This window comes from Silurus meridionalis, chromosome 28, assembly GCF_014805685.1.
Source record: "Silurus meridionalis isolate SWU-2019-XX chromosome 28, ASM1480568v1, whole genome shotgun sequence".
Taxonomy (NCBI): domain Eukaryota; kingdom Metazoa; phylum Chordata; class Actinopteri; order Siluriformes; family Siluridae; genus Silurus; species Silurus meridionalis.
Genome location: NC_060911.1, coordinates 2977501 through 2995425, shown reverse-complemented (window position 1 = coordinate 2995425; position 17925 = coordinate 2977501). Strand labels below are relative to the sequence as shown.

At 42.5% G+C, this 17925-nt stretch overlaps 1 protein-coding gene across 2 annotated transcripts in view; it reads left to right on the top strand.

Annotated features, from left to right (window-relative positions):
- Positions 1-1800: 1800 nt before the first annotated feature.
- The window catches only part of glrba (glycine receptor, beta a), a 26170-nt gene continuing 10045 nt past the window's right edge, over positions 1801-17925 (top strand). For both annotated transcript variants that reach the window (XM_046842531.1, XM_046842532.1), the window contains exons 1-7: positions 1801-2111; positions 4230-4361; positions 7254-7360; positions 9100-9167; positions 9598-9824; positions 14019-14101; positions 16629-16769. In XM_046842531.1, coding sequence (XP_046698487.1) covers positions 2107-2111; positions 4230-4361; positions 7254-7360; positions 9100-9167; positions 9598-9824; positions 14019-14101; positions 16629-16769 — 763 coding nt within the window. In that variant the 5' untranslated portion in view covers positions 1801-2106. The remainder of the gene's footprint in view (positions 2112-4229; positions 4362-7253; positions 7361-9099; positions 9168-9597; positions 9825-14018; positions 14102-16628; positions 16770-17925) is intronic.

Sequence of the window (17925 nt, the reverse complement as noted above, 5' to 3'; positions counted from 1 at the left end):
ATGGACAACAGAGTGTCCTGTCAGTTCTGGTGTTTTTGAATCTGAAGTGGTGGATTGTGAGGACATCTGGATGTTTCTACCCACCAGTGACAGACCACAAGCACTGCATCCACAAGGTCTCCAGGACTGTAATCCTTTACCCTTCTGCCATCTGTTGGAAAGTACCCGAGCATCCATGCCATCACCACCAGACCCCAGAGCGTGTTCTACCCTGAGGCAGTTGGACTACTCAGCATCCACCTGGATGAATCAAGGCCTGCTCTAGAACAAACATCACTTGCGGACCTGCATTTTATCTTGACAGCATTACCTTGTGGAATTTGTTCACCTTAGAGAGTCACTTTTTCCTCAATTCTGCTGCAGTTTACAGGAAACTGTTCAAAATGGTTTCTTCGTGGGCAGTCTTGTGCATAACACTGCTGGAGGACTGGTGGTTATGGTCATATCATGGTCCACCCCCTCAAAGGGACCCCGTATAGAATCACCTCAGGGAATGGTAATAAATTACACTTAGATAAATTGGTAGATTAATTATTGGATGGATTGGATGGATGGATGGATGGATGGATGGATGGATGGATGGATGGATGGCTTTATTCTCCCACAACACCACCAGCTCTTTAGAAGTAGAGATGGACGAAATCCTGCTAGTGGCTGCCCCAGGAGTGAAGCCATATGTACCCCACGCTCACCCAGGAACAGAGATGCTGTAAATGTGTGTTATGCTCAACCCAAGGAGCCTCTTTGAGGTGCTGATTGGTTCCTATTCAGTTCTTCCTCACAGCAGTGTAGTCAAAAGTCAGCGGCTGGTTAGCGATGGGAAAAGTCATGGACCAAGAAAACATTTGTCTCTCAAATAATTACTGCAGAATTCTGCCCATCTGAGGAGGCATTGTGGGAGTTTTGTGTTCAGGGTTTTGTCTTTAAAGTGTCCTCACTCATCCAATTCAAAATGGGTTCCTCTCATTATAGGAACATTTTGTCCCCTCAGAGACCTGCTATAAACCTGAGCATGTGCCCTAATATACACTTCACTGAGGACACTGAGGACTCTATCTGTTCGTGTCTCTCTCTTTCTCTCTCTCTCTCTCACTGTATGTCTTTCTGTCTCTCTCACACCTCTGTCTGTCTGTCTTTCTGTCTCTGTCTCACCCTCTGTCTGTCTGTCTCTCTTACACCTCTCTCTGTCTCTCACTGGCTGTCTTTCTGTCTCTGTCTCACCCTCTGTCTGTCTCTCTCACACCTCTGTCTGTCTGTCGTTCTGTCTCATTCTCTCTCTGTCTGTCTGTCTCTCACTGTCTGTCTTTCTGTCTCATTCTCTCTCTGTCTGTCTGTCTCTCTCTCCCCCCTCGCGCTCTTTTTCTGTCTCTCTCTGTCTCTTACTGTATGTCTTTCTGTCTCTGTCTCACCCTCTGTCTGTTTTTCTCACACCTCTGTCTCTCTGTCTCTCACTGTGTCTTTCTGTCTCTGTCTCACCCTCTGTCTGTCTGTCTTTCTCTGTCTTTCTCACACATCTGTCTGTCTGTCTCTCACTGTCTGTCTTCCTCTCTCTCTCTCTCTCTCTCTCTCTCTCTCTCTCTCTCTCTCCGGACAGAACCTGCATCATTTGTTATTAACAAAACTTACTTACTTGCACAATAATTCAGTATTCGCGTGCTGTGTTACCTTGTTGCCGGTGGCTCTGGTGTATTGTGTGTGCGTATGGGTGTGTGTAAGGAGGTGGTGGTGTGTGTGTGTGTGTGTGTGTGTGTGTGTGTGTTGGGGGTTACACTATTAGAGTGTAATAGCGTTCACACGCGCCGGCCGGTACACTGCACCTCGTAATGCGCGTGCGGTACTGCTGTGCATGCGGCTTCCATACGTCCCGTTACTGTCTTCTTTCAACCGGACACACACACACACACACACACACACTCATCTCTTTGCATGTGTATGCGCGACTCTCTCTCTTCCGCACACACACACGCACACTGAGACGGGACAGAGATGGACTATGACAGCTACAGTGTGCTCTAACCGGACACGCTCGTGCGAGTGAGCGAGGATTTGCACACACACACACACACACACACACACACATACGCACATATTTCTTGACCGGACTTCATGAGGTAAGAGCGGAGCTCCGTCCCAAACCGCACACACCGCACCGCAGTCTGATCAGCACGAAGCCGGAACAGTGTGTGTGTCCCGGGGCTTTATTTTAATGCATGCACGCGACCGCCGGTGTAATGTCCCGGTACTGCTCGCACAGTGCGGTTTGGGACACGGCCGGTGAGGCTCACCGTCAAGGGCAGGTTTAAGTAGTGCAGGGGCTTTTAGTGCGCATGTCACTGCAACTTCCAAGTCCTGAAATCCAACTTAAACTCAATCCGGGAAATTATTCCGTGTGCGGATTTTCATGTGCGCGTGAGTTTGGTTTGCGCTCAGTTACAGCAGCCGCAGCCTCCTGCGCGCGCCAAAGACCCGTTCTGCCTCTCTGGCTCGCGCTCCCGTCATCACCCTCACACTGCGGCGGCTTCACTCTGCTCCTGTATGCAGCATCACAAAGACGTGTAATAACTTACAGTTATTGCATTTAACAGACGCCTTTGTCCAAAGTGACTTACATTTATCTCCTTTATACTACTGAGTAACTATAAGGGCCTTGCTCAGGGGCCCAGGAGTGGCAGCTTGGTGTGGCTGGGACTTAATTCACAACCTTTGGATTGAATGCTTTAACCACTAAATCAAATAAGCGATGGGGGTGGATTGGTAGCTCAGTGGTTAAGGCTCTGGGTTACTGATTGAAAGGTTTGGGTTGGGGGCTGCCACTCTTGGGCCCTTGAGCAAGGCCCCTAATGCTCTGTGCTCCAGGGACGCCGTATTATGGCCGTATCATGCGAGGAAAGAATTGTGCTGCAATAGATATGTGACAAAAAAAGGGTGTTTATTTGAAAAAATGAAGGTGAACGTCTTCACTTCATACACTAGTAGATGCTGCATGAAGTGGAGTTACAAAGTTCTTAACTTTGTCTTGTCTATACACACAAACACATCACCTACAAACGGTCTCCGGATGCTTTGTCACTGCCACTCCATTCAGTCCCTGTGCTACAGAGTATCTAATAGGAGTTCAGGAAAAGGGTCCTCCCTTAATGCTTATGGAAGGTCGGCATTTGAAGACCAGGGGTTCGGAATGTCCAGCTAAATAAACAATATCGGGAATAAACGTATACATTTAGCAGCGATCTTTTTGACTTCGAAAATTGATTGTTACGCAACACCGCCACGGACGGGGTTATAATGTTAAAATCAACCCTCACATAATGGAATGTTTTCTTCAGTCTGTGAATTAACATCTGTCGAGTATTGAATTAACCCTGTCGTAATTTGGTTAACGACGTCACTCGCTATACGACTGGGTATAAAACCGACAGTGTGGAAAGACCTTCAAGGTATCAAATTGACACCTACTGTGTTAATCATCAAATAACGGAAATGATGGGGTTTAATTGTGTTTAATTATGTGTTAAAAAATGTGTTGTGCTTTGCATCTGAAGAGTCAAACAGTCTCTTGTCATTCAGGAACACCACCAGTGTTTGGAAGCAGATTTATTGTTATATGAACATCTATAAAGGAGTAAAATGAACATGCACAGCTTTGAGTTAACAGTTACAGTGTAAATACACAATATGGACAGTATTATGACACCTGACCTTTCTGTCCATTTGCATTCTTATAACAGCAGGGACTGAATGGCGAATGAACATATGCTTTACATGGGTTGGAGTGAAAGATCTTGAGTGGCCTGCTATAGAGTTCTGAACTCAACCCTTATTGAACACCTTTAGGGTGAATTGGAACGCTGGCTGAAGCCCAGGCCTCCTCACATCACCTACATTAGTACCTGACTTTGTGATTGAATGAGCACAAAATCTAGTGGAAGATCTTCCAAAGGAGAGGAGAATTTTATAATAGAAAATGGGGACTAAATGTGGAATGGGATGTACAAAAAGAGGTAAATAATCTTCTGCTCAGGTGTCCACAAACGCTTCTTGATTAATGAGTTGCTGTGTCTAATCACTACTGAGGGCTTGGAGATAATGTGAAGCTGCTGTCTGACTTGAGATCAGTAAACATCTGCTGGATAGCAGGTGAACATTGTTGTTTGGGCTATTAAGGGCATATTGTGAGAGTGTGTGTGTGTGTGTGTGTGTGTGTGTGTGTGTGTGTGTGTGAGATGCAGGTGTCCAGTCATGGATCTGAGGTCGCTGTTCTTGCTGCTGCTGCTGGTTCAGTTTTCCGTTGAGGGCGATGCGAAAGACGGCGGCAAACCCAAGAAAGGCAAGAAAGGCAAAAAACCTGTCGTCTGCCCTTCGTGAGTCTCTCTCCATGTCTCTTTCTTTAGCTTTCTGACGCATTCTCAAACACACACACACACACACACACACACACACACACACACACACACACACACACACACACACACACACACACACACACACATGCAAGCCAGTCGCTGGTTTTATTGTCCTATTCCTACACTACACACTGTACTGTTAAATATAAAGGTTGCCAGATAGGGTTTTTTTAGTGGTTTTTTTTTTAAATGAAGGAGCTTTAAATGAATGGATCTTCAGCCATTTTTGTAAAAAAAAAAAAAAAAAAAAAATGCGACGGCTGCCAAAAATCTCTGTAGAAATGCTCCGAGGTTTTATTTTGCGTCATTTAAAGGCCAGAATGTACAATATAAAGGGCATTAAAGCACTAGGGTGGATGCTGTAAAGGAAATTGATCAACAATGGGGTCTTGCTCTTTTCCAGTAAAAGCACATCTACACATTGTAAGGATATGAGTATCGCTGCACCTGTAAACCAGTACACCAGTTATGAATACGGGATCACCTTGTACTATAATATTGTTAAACTGGCAGGTGATTAAACATCCTAGATTGCAGGTCAAGGTGTGATAAGTGGGAAATTCTGACTTAGAATGGACATAATTTAAACATTTTAGAAGACATGAAAGGTGTTTATTAATAGAAAGTGGACAGGAGAAATAGGAAAAAGCATAAATTCTCGCTAAGCAGAGATAAATCAGGAGAGCACAAAACAGGTGAGCACAGTAGGGCAACAACCAATAAGAGGACAGAAGGCGGAGTCAATTTTAGAAGGAAACTTGACTATATGAACCTATCAGGAAAAGGGAACTGGTAATACTCTAACATACATTACATGGAGAAAGGTTTTTACTCAATCAAAAATCAAACAAAAGTAATGAGCAAAGATGTAACAGGTGAACACAATCAGGTAACAAGCCAATGATGTAATAAGGAGAAGCCAGGATAAGAATCATATATGATAATGACAAAGTGCATGATGGGAACCTTAAATGAGTGATAATCCACAGCTGGATGCACATTTCAATGCTTGACACGGAGGGCCGGAGAACCTTTTTACACAAAGCAGAAGCCATTGAAATCCCTTAACTCATGCCTAGCTGTTGAGTATCCCATTTATACCATGGAATGAAGATCTGCCTGAATGGATAAAAATAACAGGTTATTATTTATATAAATACGGATCTGGAATTTTGCTGCTCTAAATCACACACAGAGATAAAATAATGCCATCAGATTCCATTTACTGTGAATGAGTTTGAATAAAAAGTGATTAAACATGATAGAGATTGTGCATGCCTTGTGTTTGTGAGGGATAGAGGGAGAGGGATAGAGAGAGAGAGAGAGAGAGAGAGAGAGAGAGAATGATTGTGCATCTGTGCTGCTTTTCTACTATTAATAATAACGCTGTTGGTGTTAACTCATTTTTTCGTATTATTTTTGTAATTTTCATGCTACCATAAGCATTTTGTAACATTCATCATGTACCTTTATCCTAATGCCCATTTAGCCCCTTCATATTTTCACAAAAATGATCCATTAAAATAAAATAAGGCCATTAGGAAAAGTGTACATCATTGTGACTGTATTATATTCGGTACAGTTGTTTATAAAGAAGCTCATTTATGTAGCGCGGCGAATAAAACCGTTCTGCCAATCAGAATTGAGGATTCAGACAGAACAACATATGCAACTGATACAAGCCCAATTCCAAAACAGTTGGAACACTGGGTAAAATGTAAATACAAACCGAATGCAAATCTCATAAGCCCATATTTTATTTACAATAGAACATCGAAAACATGTCAAATGTATAAACTGAGGGAATAAAAAATAAAAATGAAGGTAATTTTGAATTTGATGGCTGCAACACGATTCCAAGAAAAGTTGGGACGGGGCAACAAAAGTCTGGAAAAGGTGAGTGTTATTAAAAATAAACAGCTTAAGAAACACTTTGCAACTAATGAGGTTAATGGACAACAGGTCAGTAAGATGATCCGGTATAAATAGCTTATCTTAGAGAGGCAGAGTCTCTCAGAAGTAAAGATGGGCAGAGCTTCAACAATCTCTGGAAGACCATGTCTACAAGTTGTAGAGCAATTTCAGAAAAATGTTTCTTGACATAAAATTGCAAAACAGTTGAATATCTCATTGTTTGTAGGACATAATATTAAAAGTTTCAAAGAATTTGGAGAAACTTTTGTTCTGGGTGAAAATCCATATTGGATGCTGTTGATCATTGGGGCCTCAGGGGGCACTGCAGTTAAAGCAGTCATGATTCTGTAATGGAAATCGCTACATGGGCTCATTAATACCTCCAGAAATCATTATCTGTGAATTCAGTTTGCCATGTCATTCAAAATGCAGGTTAAATCTCTATCATGTGAAGAAGAAAGCATGCGTGAACATGATCCAGAAACGCCGCCATCCTCTCAGAGTGGAAAACTGTTCTGTGGTCAGATGAATCAAAATTGAAAAAAACACCATGAACACCACGTCCTCTGGACTACAGAGGAGAGGGACCATCTGGCTTGCTGACACTCAGAACTGTTGAGCAGCTAGAATCCTGTATCAAACTGATCTCCTCAGTTCCCCGATTTATACAGACAGAAGACTTGATGCTACACATTAGTAAACATGGTCATGTCCCAAATTTTTTTGGAATTGGGGTTGTATAAAAAAATATTGCATTTGATCAATGATTAATTGAACTAATACACAAGCCAAGTTTAACACTAGCTTGAAAAGTAATAGCACTATTAGGGAATGCCGTTAGCAACAGTTTTGATGTGCACTGTTTATCGAGATCTCTGCTAAAGATTTTTTTGGTATAGAATGTGTAAAGTGGGTGATTTTGTTTCTCGATTACAGTCAGTTATCAGCCGAGGACCTCGATCGAGTTCCTGCCAATTCGACCAGCAATATCCTGAACCGTTTGCTCGTGACGTATGACTCCCGAATCCGGCCCAACTTCCAAGGTACTGCTGTCCAACGCTACAAACTCATTATCTTTATTTCTACACAAAGACCATAATCTGACTGTTGTGATCTAAGGATCTATTCATATGCTTTAATGCCTCAGCATGAGTTTCAGCACAATGATATAGAAATTTCCAGAAAGTCCTAGAAAGTAAACCCAGGTACAGTTTGTACACAGATCTGACAAGCTCAAAGTATAGATATAGATGAGCTCATTAGGACTGTAATTGGAGTGTACTGGATAATTAGAAGCTCTCGAGTGTCACAAAAATGATGTTGGAATTACAGCGTGGTACAGGAGTGTAGTTTAGTGGTACAGGAGCGTGATACAGGAGTGTAGAACAGGAACGTAGAACAGGAGTGTGTTACAGGAGTGTGGTACAGGAGCATGGTACAGGAGCGTAGAACAGGAGTGTGTTACAGGAGTGTGGTACAGGAGCATGGTACAGGAGTGTAGAACAGAAGTGTGGTACAGGAGCGTAGAACAGGAGTGTGTTACAGAAGTGTGGTACAGGGGCGTGGTACAGGAGCGTGTTACAGAAGTGTGGTACAGTAACCTAGAACACGGCGTGGTACAGGAGTGTAGAACAGAAGAGTGGTACAGGACCGTGGTACAGGAGCATGATACAGGAGTGTAGAACAGAAGTGTGGTACAGGAGTGTAGAACAGAAGTGTGGTACAGGAGCGTGGTAAAGGAGTGTAGAACAGAAGTGTGGTACAGGAGTGTAGAACAGAAGTGTGGTACAGGAGTGTAGAACAGAAGTGTGGTACAGGAGTGTGGTACAGGGGCGTGGTACAGGAGCGTGTTACAGAAGTGTGGTACAGTAACCTAGAACACGAGCGTGGTACAGGAGTGTAGAACAGAAGAGTGGTACAGGACCGTGGTACAGGAGCATGATACAGGAGTGTAGAACAGAAGCGTGGTACAGGAGTGTAGAACAGAAGTGTGGTACAGGAGCGTGGTACAGGAGCGTGGTACAGGAGTGTAGAACAGAAGAGTGGTACAGGAGTGTGGTATAGGAGCGTGGTACAGGAGTGTAGAACAGAAGTGTGGTACAGGAGCGTGATACAGAAGAGTGGTACAGGAGTGTGATACAGAAGAGTGGTACAGGAGTGTGGTATAGGAGCGTGGTACAGGAGTGTAGAACAGAAGTGTGGTACAGGAGCGTGATACAGAAGTGTGGTACAGGAGTGTAGAACAGAAGTGTGGTACAGGAGCGTGGTACAGGAGTGTGGTACAGGAGTGTAGAACAGAAGTGTGGTACAGGAGCGTGGTTCAGAAGTGTGGTACAGGAGTGTGGTACAGGAACGTAGAACAGAAGTGTGGTACAGGGGCGTGGTACAGAAGTGTGGTACAGGAGTGTAGAACAGAAGTGTGGTACAGGGGCGTGGTACAGAAGTGTGGTACAGGAGTGTAGAACAGAAGTGTGGTACAGGAACGTAGAACAGAAGTGTGGTACAGGGGCGTGGTACAGAAGTGTGGTACAGGAGTGTAGAACAGAAGTGTGGTACAGAAGTGTGGTACAGGAGTGTGGTACAGGAGTGTGGTATCAAAGCGGCAAAGGACAAGAGCCCTTATTCCACAATCATGCTTGAGCAAAAGCATTCCTTTCAAAGTTCTATATTTGAGGTACATTTTGCAGTTATAGATTTCATACGAATACACACCACTATCATGAATTAATTGTGTGTGTGTGTGTGTGTGTGTGTGTGTGTGTGTGTGTGTGTGTGTGTGTAGGCATCCCAGTGGAGGATAAGGTGAACATTTTCATAAACAGCTTTGGCTCAATTCAAGAGACCACAATGGTAAACAACTTCATTTATACTGTTCTATTGTGTCTTTTTAAATAATGTTTATCAATTTATCTAAAACATAATTTTATCCATCCATCCATCCATCCATCCATCCATCCATCCATCCATCCAAACTCTTTATTTATCCATCCATCCATCCATCCATCCATCCATACATCCATCCATTCAAACTCTTTATACATCCATCCATCCATCCATCCATATATCCATCCATCCAAACTCTTTATCCATCCATCCATCCATCCATCCATCCATCCATCCATCCACCCATCCATCCATTAATTTTTATCTATCTATCTATCTATCTATCTATCTATCTATCTATCTATCTATCTATCTATCTATCTATCTATCTATCTATCTATCTATCATTTATGAAATTGAAACAGCTGCTTTCTCTTGCTCTATGTTCATTTCTCAGGATTACCGTGTGAACATTTTCCTGCGGCAGCGCTGGAACGACCCGAGGTTGCGTCTGCCAACAGACTTCAAGTCCGACGCTCTGACGGTGGACCCAAAAATGTTCCAGTGCCTGTGGAAGCCCGATCTGTTTTTTGCCAATGAGAAGAACGCCAACTTCCATGACGTGACGCAGGAGAACATCCTGCTGTTCATCTTCCGCAATGGCGACGTTCTCATAAGCATGAGGTCATTTTTTCTTCACTTCTTTCTTCCTCTTCTGCATATCGGCTCTGCGCTTTCATTTTATGAGCTCAGAAATGAAGCATTCACCAAAATCGGGGCATGTTTTTATGTTAATGAGGTGAATAATCAGAGACACTTGGGGTGTGTCTCATGCGTATGTCATGTAAATATGTACAGAGAAGAGATGAAGGTTTTAAACGGATCTTTCACTCTGTTTTTGAAGTCGTCCGACAGTTTCAAGAATCACGCGTGGAGTAGTTTGTACATCATCCTGATGAATAACGGCTATTAGGACTGCAAAAGGGAACTTCCTCAAGCTGCAAAGAGAAAACATTCAGTCCATGAATATATAATAATTAACAGTAGTATTGTACATACAGAAATGTGCAAAAGTTTTAGGAGAAAAATAATTCATTTTTATCAATTAACAAAATGGAAAGTAAATGTCAAATCAAATGAAAATTTGATCTCCCTCTGCTTTTCAGTTCTTACTTTTGCACACAAATTCAGGGATTTTGTAGGATCAGACTCAAGTTTCTGATTCAAGACGGTGCTTATGATCATCAATTTATTATGTAGTTTGAAACCCAGTCATTAACTGAAACTGAAACAGTTGCGTAGCAGCTTCAAACTGGGTGAGGAGCCAAACTCTGCTAACAAGGTGAGGGTGTGGAGGACAGGTGTCACAGATCATGCACCACGTCAAAACTGAGCTCAGCAACAAGACACGAGGGAGTCCTACTGCATCATTAAAGTCTCGCCCAGGCACAGATTTCAAATGTTTTCAAAATTCAACCTGTTTTGAAGAAGCACAAAGAAACGGGCGAAGTTGAGGAGCGTAGATGTAGTGGTCAGACAAGCAAACTTAACATATCTACTGTCCTGAGAAATCTGGTCAGAAGTGTTCTTTATGGAGGAGTTGCAGTCAAAAAGCCAAACCTCTGACATGAAAACAAGGCTAAGCGACTCAACTATGCATGAAAACATAAGAACTGGGTCAGAAAAATAATGCAGGTTGTTTGCTGAAGGGCTGAATGAGTTTCTGCAGGCAACAATGAAGCACGGTGGAGGTTTCCTGCAGCTTTGTTTCTGCAATTGGAGTTGGAGAGTTGGTCAGGATTAATGGTGTCCTCAATGCTAAGAAATACAGGCAGATACTTCTCCATCATGCAGTAGTATCAGGGAAATGTCTGATTGCTCCCGAAGTTATTCTGCAGCAGAACAATGACCCCAAAATCATTAAAGACTACAATTCTTACAATAATTCAACATACAGCCATTATTGTCGAAAAGGCTGCCAACAAAAGTGAGTACACCCTCAGTGATAACATCTGTACGTCATGTAATCATGCAAAGCCAAATGTCCTATTTATCATGTTGTTGTTTTTGTCTGCTTAACAGAACCATAGAAATGTATGTATCTTGTATTAGAGCAGTTAAAATGTGTTGCTTTGAGTCCAATTTTCTCGTACTGACCACTTGATGTTCTACATGCACCTCATGGTAAAGACTCTCTGAGGATTTGAGAATTAGAATTGTTGCTCTCCACAAATATGTCCGAATCTGTAAGATGATCAGGAACACCCTGAAACTGAGTTACAGTACAGTGGTCAGGGTCATACAGAGGTTTTCCAAGACCACTAAGAACAGGCCTCGCAAGGATCCATCAAAGAAGTTGAGTACACGTGCTGTGCGTCAGGTGCATGAAGCTGCTTCAAAAAACAAATGCATAAGTGCTGCAGCATTGGAGGTTGCAGAAGTGGAAGGGCCACTTGTCAGTGATGAGAACAAACGGCACACACTGCAACAAGTCATTTTGCATGTTGTCGTCTTAGAAGAAAGCCTCTTCAGAAGCTGGCTAACAAGAAAGCAGTTGCTGAAATCAACCTCTCTAAGAGCATGAATTACAGAACCATGTCCTGTGGTCTGAAGATAAACTTGTTTGGTTTAGCATTTGTGGTGATGCCCTGGTAAAGAGAACCAAGCATTGTGAAACATTGTGTTTCGCCTACAGTCATGCATGGTGGTGGTAGCATCATGATCTGCATGAGTGCTTCTGGTACTAAGCAGCTCCGGTTCATTGAGGGAAACGTGGATTCCAACATGTACTGTGACATTCTGAAGCAGAAAACGGCTGATCGGCAGTTTTTCAAGACACTGACAAGGTCACAACTGCCTTCCTGAGGAAGCTGAAGGTGAAGGTAATGAAGTGGACAAGTAGAACCTGTGGACAAGTCTTTAGACCTGGACCATATAGGCACCTATGGGTCATCGTCAAGCAGAAGGTGGAGAAGCGCCATGTGTTACATCCAGCAGCTCCGTGATGTCATTATGGAGGAGTGGAAGAGGATCCCAGCAACAACCTGTGCAGCTCTGGTGAATTCCACACCCAGGAGGATTAAAGCAGTGCTACATAACAGTGGTGCTCACACACAATATACACACTTTGGACACAGTTTTGACATGTTCACTGAGGGTGGACTCACTTTTGTTAGCAGTTATTGAGACAATGATGGCTGCATGTTGAGTTATTTTTAGAGGACAATAAATCTGTACTGTTATAAAAACTGCATATTGACTACTTTAAAATATATTTACATATATAATAATAATAATAATAATAATAATAATAATAATAATAATAATAGTAATAATATATCTCTATAGTATTGTCCCCTGAGAAGATACACTACAATGGTTGCTGATAAGTGAGGGGTGCACTTACTTTTATGAGAAACTGTGTACAAATATATATCTCAGATGTCTGACAGCAGGAAAAGGAGTAAGACCAGGAACATTGAAGATGTTTAAACTGTTCTTGTGTGGATGGAAATAGAAATGTCAGTAAGACAGAGTACATGTGTGTGAATGAGAGGGTGGGCAGTGGAGGGATGCAGTTGCAGGGAGAAGAGGTGGAGAAGGTGGAGGAGTTCAGGTACCTGGGGTCAACAGTGCAAAGTAATGGAGAGTGTGTTAGAGTAGTGAAGAAAAGAGTGATAGCAGGAGTGATTTGTGATAGAAGAGTGTCTGTGAGAGTGAAAGGGAAAGTTTATAGGACTGTGGTGAGACCTGAGATGTTGTATGGTTTAGAGACAGTGGCATTGAGTAAAAGACAGGAGGTGGAGCTGGAGGTAGCAGAGCTGAAGATGTTGAGGTTTTTATTGGGAGTGACGACGATGGACAGGATTAGAAATGAGTTTATTAAAGGGACTGCGCATTTTAGAGACAAGGTGAGGGAGGTATGATTGAGATGGTTTGGACATGTGCAGAGGAGGGACATGGGGTATATCAGTAGAAGAATGCTGAGGATGGAGCCACCAGGCAGGAGGAAAAGAGGAGGTTTATGGATGTGGTGAAGGAAGACATGCAGGTAGTTGGTTTGAAAGAGGCAGATGTGGAGGACGGGGGGGTATGAAGACTGATGATCCTCTGTGGCGCCCCCTAATGGGAGCAGTCGAAAGAAAAAGAAGAAGTAAATAGATAGATAGATAGATAGATAGATAGATAGATAGATAGATAGATAGATAGACAGACAGACAGACAGACAGACAGACAGACAGACAGACAGACAGACAGACAGACAGCCCACACGGTCATATTGTTTAGCCATGTGTGTGTGTGTATGTGTGTGTGTGTGTGTGTGCTCAGCTGGAATGTATTGATTATGTGATTAACCCAAGGAAAGCTTGTTTTCTCTGATTGTTTCAATCGTTGATTATGAACATTAACACAATAAAGCTGTAGGTCTCTGAGCGAATCCTTGTCGTGTTCCACTCTGTCTCAGGTTCTCTGCTCTGCACAGTACAGAAAGATGGAAAGATGGAACTTGAGACTGTATCATATTCAGAAGACGAGGATTCTGGGTTTGTGCTTGTCATGTGTGTGTTAGCCGTAGGCCAGGCACCCAATCTCGCTTTTTCTCTCTCTCACTCTTTTTTCCTCTGCCTCTGTGTTTTTTCCTCATCTGCCACTGCGGCTCTTCAGGCAGCCGGGCCTAATGAAGCTTGCAGTGTGTATCTGCTCATAAACCTCTCCTTCACACACACACACACACACACTCTGTGTTTCATGAAATACAGAATCTAGTCTAAATGAAGTTTTATATAAGGTATATGAAACTTCAGCATGTGTCTGTGTGTGTGTGTGTGTGTGTGTGTGTGTGTGTGTGTGTGTGTGTGTGTGTGTGTGTGTTTGCAGGTTGTCAGTGACTCTATCATGTCCACTGGATCTCACCCTTTTTCCCATGGACACACAACTTTGCAAGATGCAGCTAGAGAGCTGTGAGTACACACACACACACACACACACACACACACACACACTTAAACACTAAAAACACACCCATGCTCTAGATCAAATGGCGCACCAGGGTCTTCTAGAGCTCTTCATGTTTCTGTTAATGTACTAAATTCAAGAAAAACATGTCCTCTATCAGCCTGGACAAATCAGCAGAACGTGGCCTAAATGACATTCATGCGAACACTGAACACCATCCAAGCATCGAGACGTCTGTGTATCTCTTAGTATCTTCTTGGAAAGTTACTTATTTTCAGAGTGTATTGTGTGTGTTTGAGTTGATTTCCGCAATACAGACTGTACAGTGTTCTTCTATTTTTTAGAAAATGCAAACTGAAGAGACAGACTGTCTTTTCTGACTGTTTCTTGAATTTGTGTGTGTGTGTGTGTGTGTGTGTGTGTGTGTGTGTGTGTGTGTGTGAGTGTGTGTGTGTGTGTGTGTGAGAGAGTGTGTGATTGTTTCAGCAAAAATGGTACAAATACAAAAGAAATCCAGACGATTAGCGTATTAGGATTCTGAATATAGTCAAAATATTCACAAAATTATTCTCTATTAAATAATCACCCTTTAATACAATGATATTTTTGGGAAGTTTTTGGATCCTTACATTTGTGCTTGATATCGTACTATAACATCTGGATGTTCATAAGTAAAACAGACCTAGTTTTATGAAACATGCGTCTAATGATATATTTTTATAAAATGCACTGTTTTTATCAGTGTTTCTCTCGCAAAAATAAAGCATAATTTCCATGCTCTCACCCTGAGGGTGCACAAACTTTTGCTCTGTAGTGTATAATGATAGTCATTACTGTGTGCTAATATAAATAGTATAGTGTGAGTTGTCGAGTCAGTGGGGGGCCAGGCACAGTGCGTCAGCAATGCAGTCATCTGTGTGGGAGGGAAAATGTGCTAGGTCCAGAGTACAGAAGACATGCGAACACACACACACACACACACACACACACACACACACACACACACATGTGAATATACTGTTTGTATGAAACAGGCAGTCTATATGAGTAGGTGACATAGCAGACCAGAATGTATGGGGATCTGCAGGATTTTGTGTGTGTGTGTGTGTGTGTGTGTGTGTGTGTGTGTGTGTGTGTGTGTGTGTGTGTGTGTGTGCGTATGTGTGTGTGTGTGTGTGTGTGTGTGTGTGTCAGTATTGATGAAGTCAAGTCAAGTGTTTTTCTATAGTATTTATCCCTGATGAGCAGCCATGGTCAAGTCAAGTCAAGTTTATTTCTATTGCACTTTTCACAACAGACATTGTCTCAAAGCAGCTTTACACAAATCAACAGTGATGGTAAATGATGTGTGTTTATCCCTGATGAGCAGCCGTGGCGACTGTGGCAAGGAAAAAATCCCTTAGATGTTATGAGGAAGAAACCTTGAGAGGAACCAGACTCAAAAGGGGAACCCATCCTCATTTGGGTGACATCAAGAGTGTGATTATAGTCTTTAAACACTACAGAACACTGGAGAGTGAGAACTAACATGAGCACTGGAGTGTGTGATTATGAGTGATGTTCTTTCTAGAGTCTTATACAGTCATTTGAGGTTATGAAACCAGGAGCTACTGAGCAACTCATAAAATTCAACATTTGAGATCATCATAGACCAACACCAGCTTCTCCATCGTCCAGTGTCCAAACTCTACATGAAGTGAAATCCAAATGGCACTGGTACGTCTCTAGATGGTTCGGGATGTTTGCCTCTTTAAAGGTCCACAATCTTCATGAGGTGGGACACGAATGGAGCTGGCACAACCAATGATACAGGCCTGTCTTTCCATCAGTCACAATGATGGTGGCCTCTGTTCCCATCATTAATAGTGATGTAGGTGTTCCCATCATTAACCTCCTAAGACCTGAGCTTTGGTTTGGCTTGCATTGTAGATTTCTTCGAGTTATTTGTGGTTATATGATGTCACTTATGTGGACACTCGGTCTGTATCTACAGAAAACAATAAAGACACCATCAGTAATAGCGATGTAGGTGTGGCCTTTTTTACATCAATAATAATGATGTAGGTGTGGTCTCTGTTCCCTTCAGTAATAGTGATGTAGGTGTGGCTTCTGTTCCCCTCATTAATATGAATGTGGGTGTGGCTTCATTTCCCCTCAATAATATAGATGTGGGTGTGGCTTCTGTTCCCATCATTAATAGTGAAGGAGGTGTGGCCTTTGTTTCCATCATTAATACTGATGTAGGTGTGGCCTCTGTTCCCGTTAATAATATTGATGGAGGCATGGCCTTTGTTCCGATTATTATTAATAATAGAGGTGTGGCCTCTGTTTCGAACAATAACATTGAAGGAGGCGTGTCAGATGTAGTCTGTATTCCTATCAGTAATAATGATGGAGGCTGAAAGAAGTAGCTGTTGCTCCCGTGTTTGTCACTGTGAAGAAAATCATGGTATCAGTGTAAAGACCTAAGTAAAGGAGTGTGTGTGTGTGTGTGTGTGTGTGTGTGTGTGTGTGTGTGTGTGTGGTTTGCAGACGGCTACACCACGAAGGACCTGGTGTTCATGTGGCAGTCTGGTGACCCAGTTCAGATGGATGAGATCGCTTTGCCGCAGTTTGATGTCAAACAAGAGGACATCGCTTACAGGAACTGCACCAAATTCTACTCTGGGACAGGTACGCACATACACACACACACACACACACACCACAAGCTGCCACAAGCTCTTCAACAGAATGCTGACTTTCCTTTTCTATGCCCTCTTAATTTGTGCCTGAATCGATGCCTCTGAAAGCATTTAAAACTTCTTCAGACAGATACACACACACACACACACACACACACACACACACACACACACACACACACACACATTCAGTATATATATATATATAGCCTTCCTTTTCTTACAAACCTTATTGAATTTCACCAAAGTAAATTGGAAGAAGGCTGCACTATAATGAAAGTCACATGCAGCATGTATGGATTTTATGCCTCTTCATGGCTCAGAAAACTCGTTCTTTTGATTTTAATTAAAGGCTATAATTTATATTTTCCAACAATTCCTACATAATGAAACAGTTATCAAGCTAAAGAAATAGGCCTGGTCTCATTTATTCACCTTCATTATTTATCTTTAAATGTTCAGATCATAAGGAATTCAAATTCAAATAAACCCCCCAGAAAGAAAAACAAACGAAAACAAAATATCAATTCTCCGGTCTATAACTTGTTCTCGGACCTGGTCGGTCATCTCTCCGTTTCTCTGTTCTCTTTTTACGAGGGAGAGAGATGAAGAAAATACAGACACATGTATACATGTGACTGTGTGCTGTTTATTGTACCTCTGTAATTGTGTGTCCATATAGAAGCTCTTTGTGTGTGTGTGTGTGTGTGTGTGTGTGTGTGTGTGTGTGTGTGTGTGTGTCTGTGTGTGTCTGTGTGTGTGTGTGTAGGGGGGAGGTGACTGAAGCGGTTACTTTTTCTACAGACGCTGACTTGTGAGGCTTCGTACTTGTAACTTCCATTATAAGAGAATAAGATTTGTTTAATATACTTGATGACGACATCATGGAGAAGAGGTCATGTGACCTAAAGCAACTACGCTTTTGCTTGTGTTGTTGGTGGTCGTATTGGTGTTGGTGTGAGTGATGCTGGTTGTATTGGTGATGGTGTGAGTGATGGTGGTCGTATTGGTGTTGGTGTGAGTGATGGTGGTTGTATTGGTGTTGGTGTGAGTGATGCTGGTCGTATTGGTGATGGTGTGAGTGATGGTGGTTGTATTGGTGTTGGTGTGAGTGATGGTGGTTGTATTGGTGTTGGTGTGAGTGA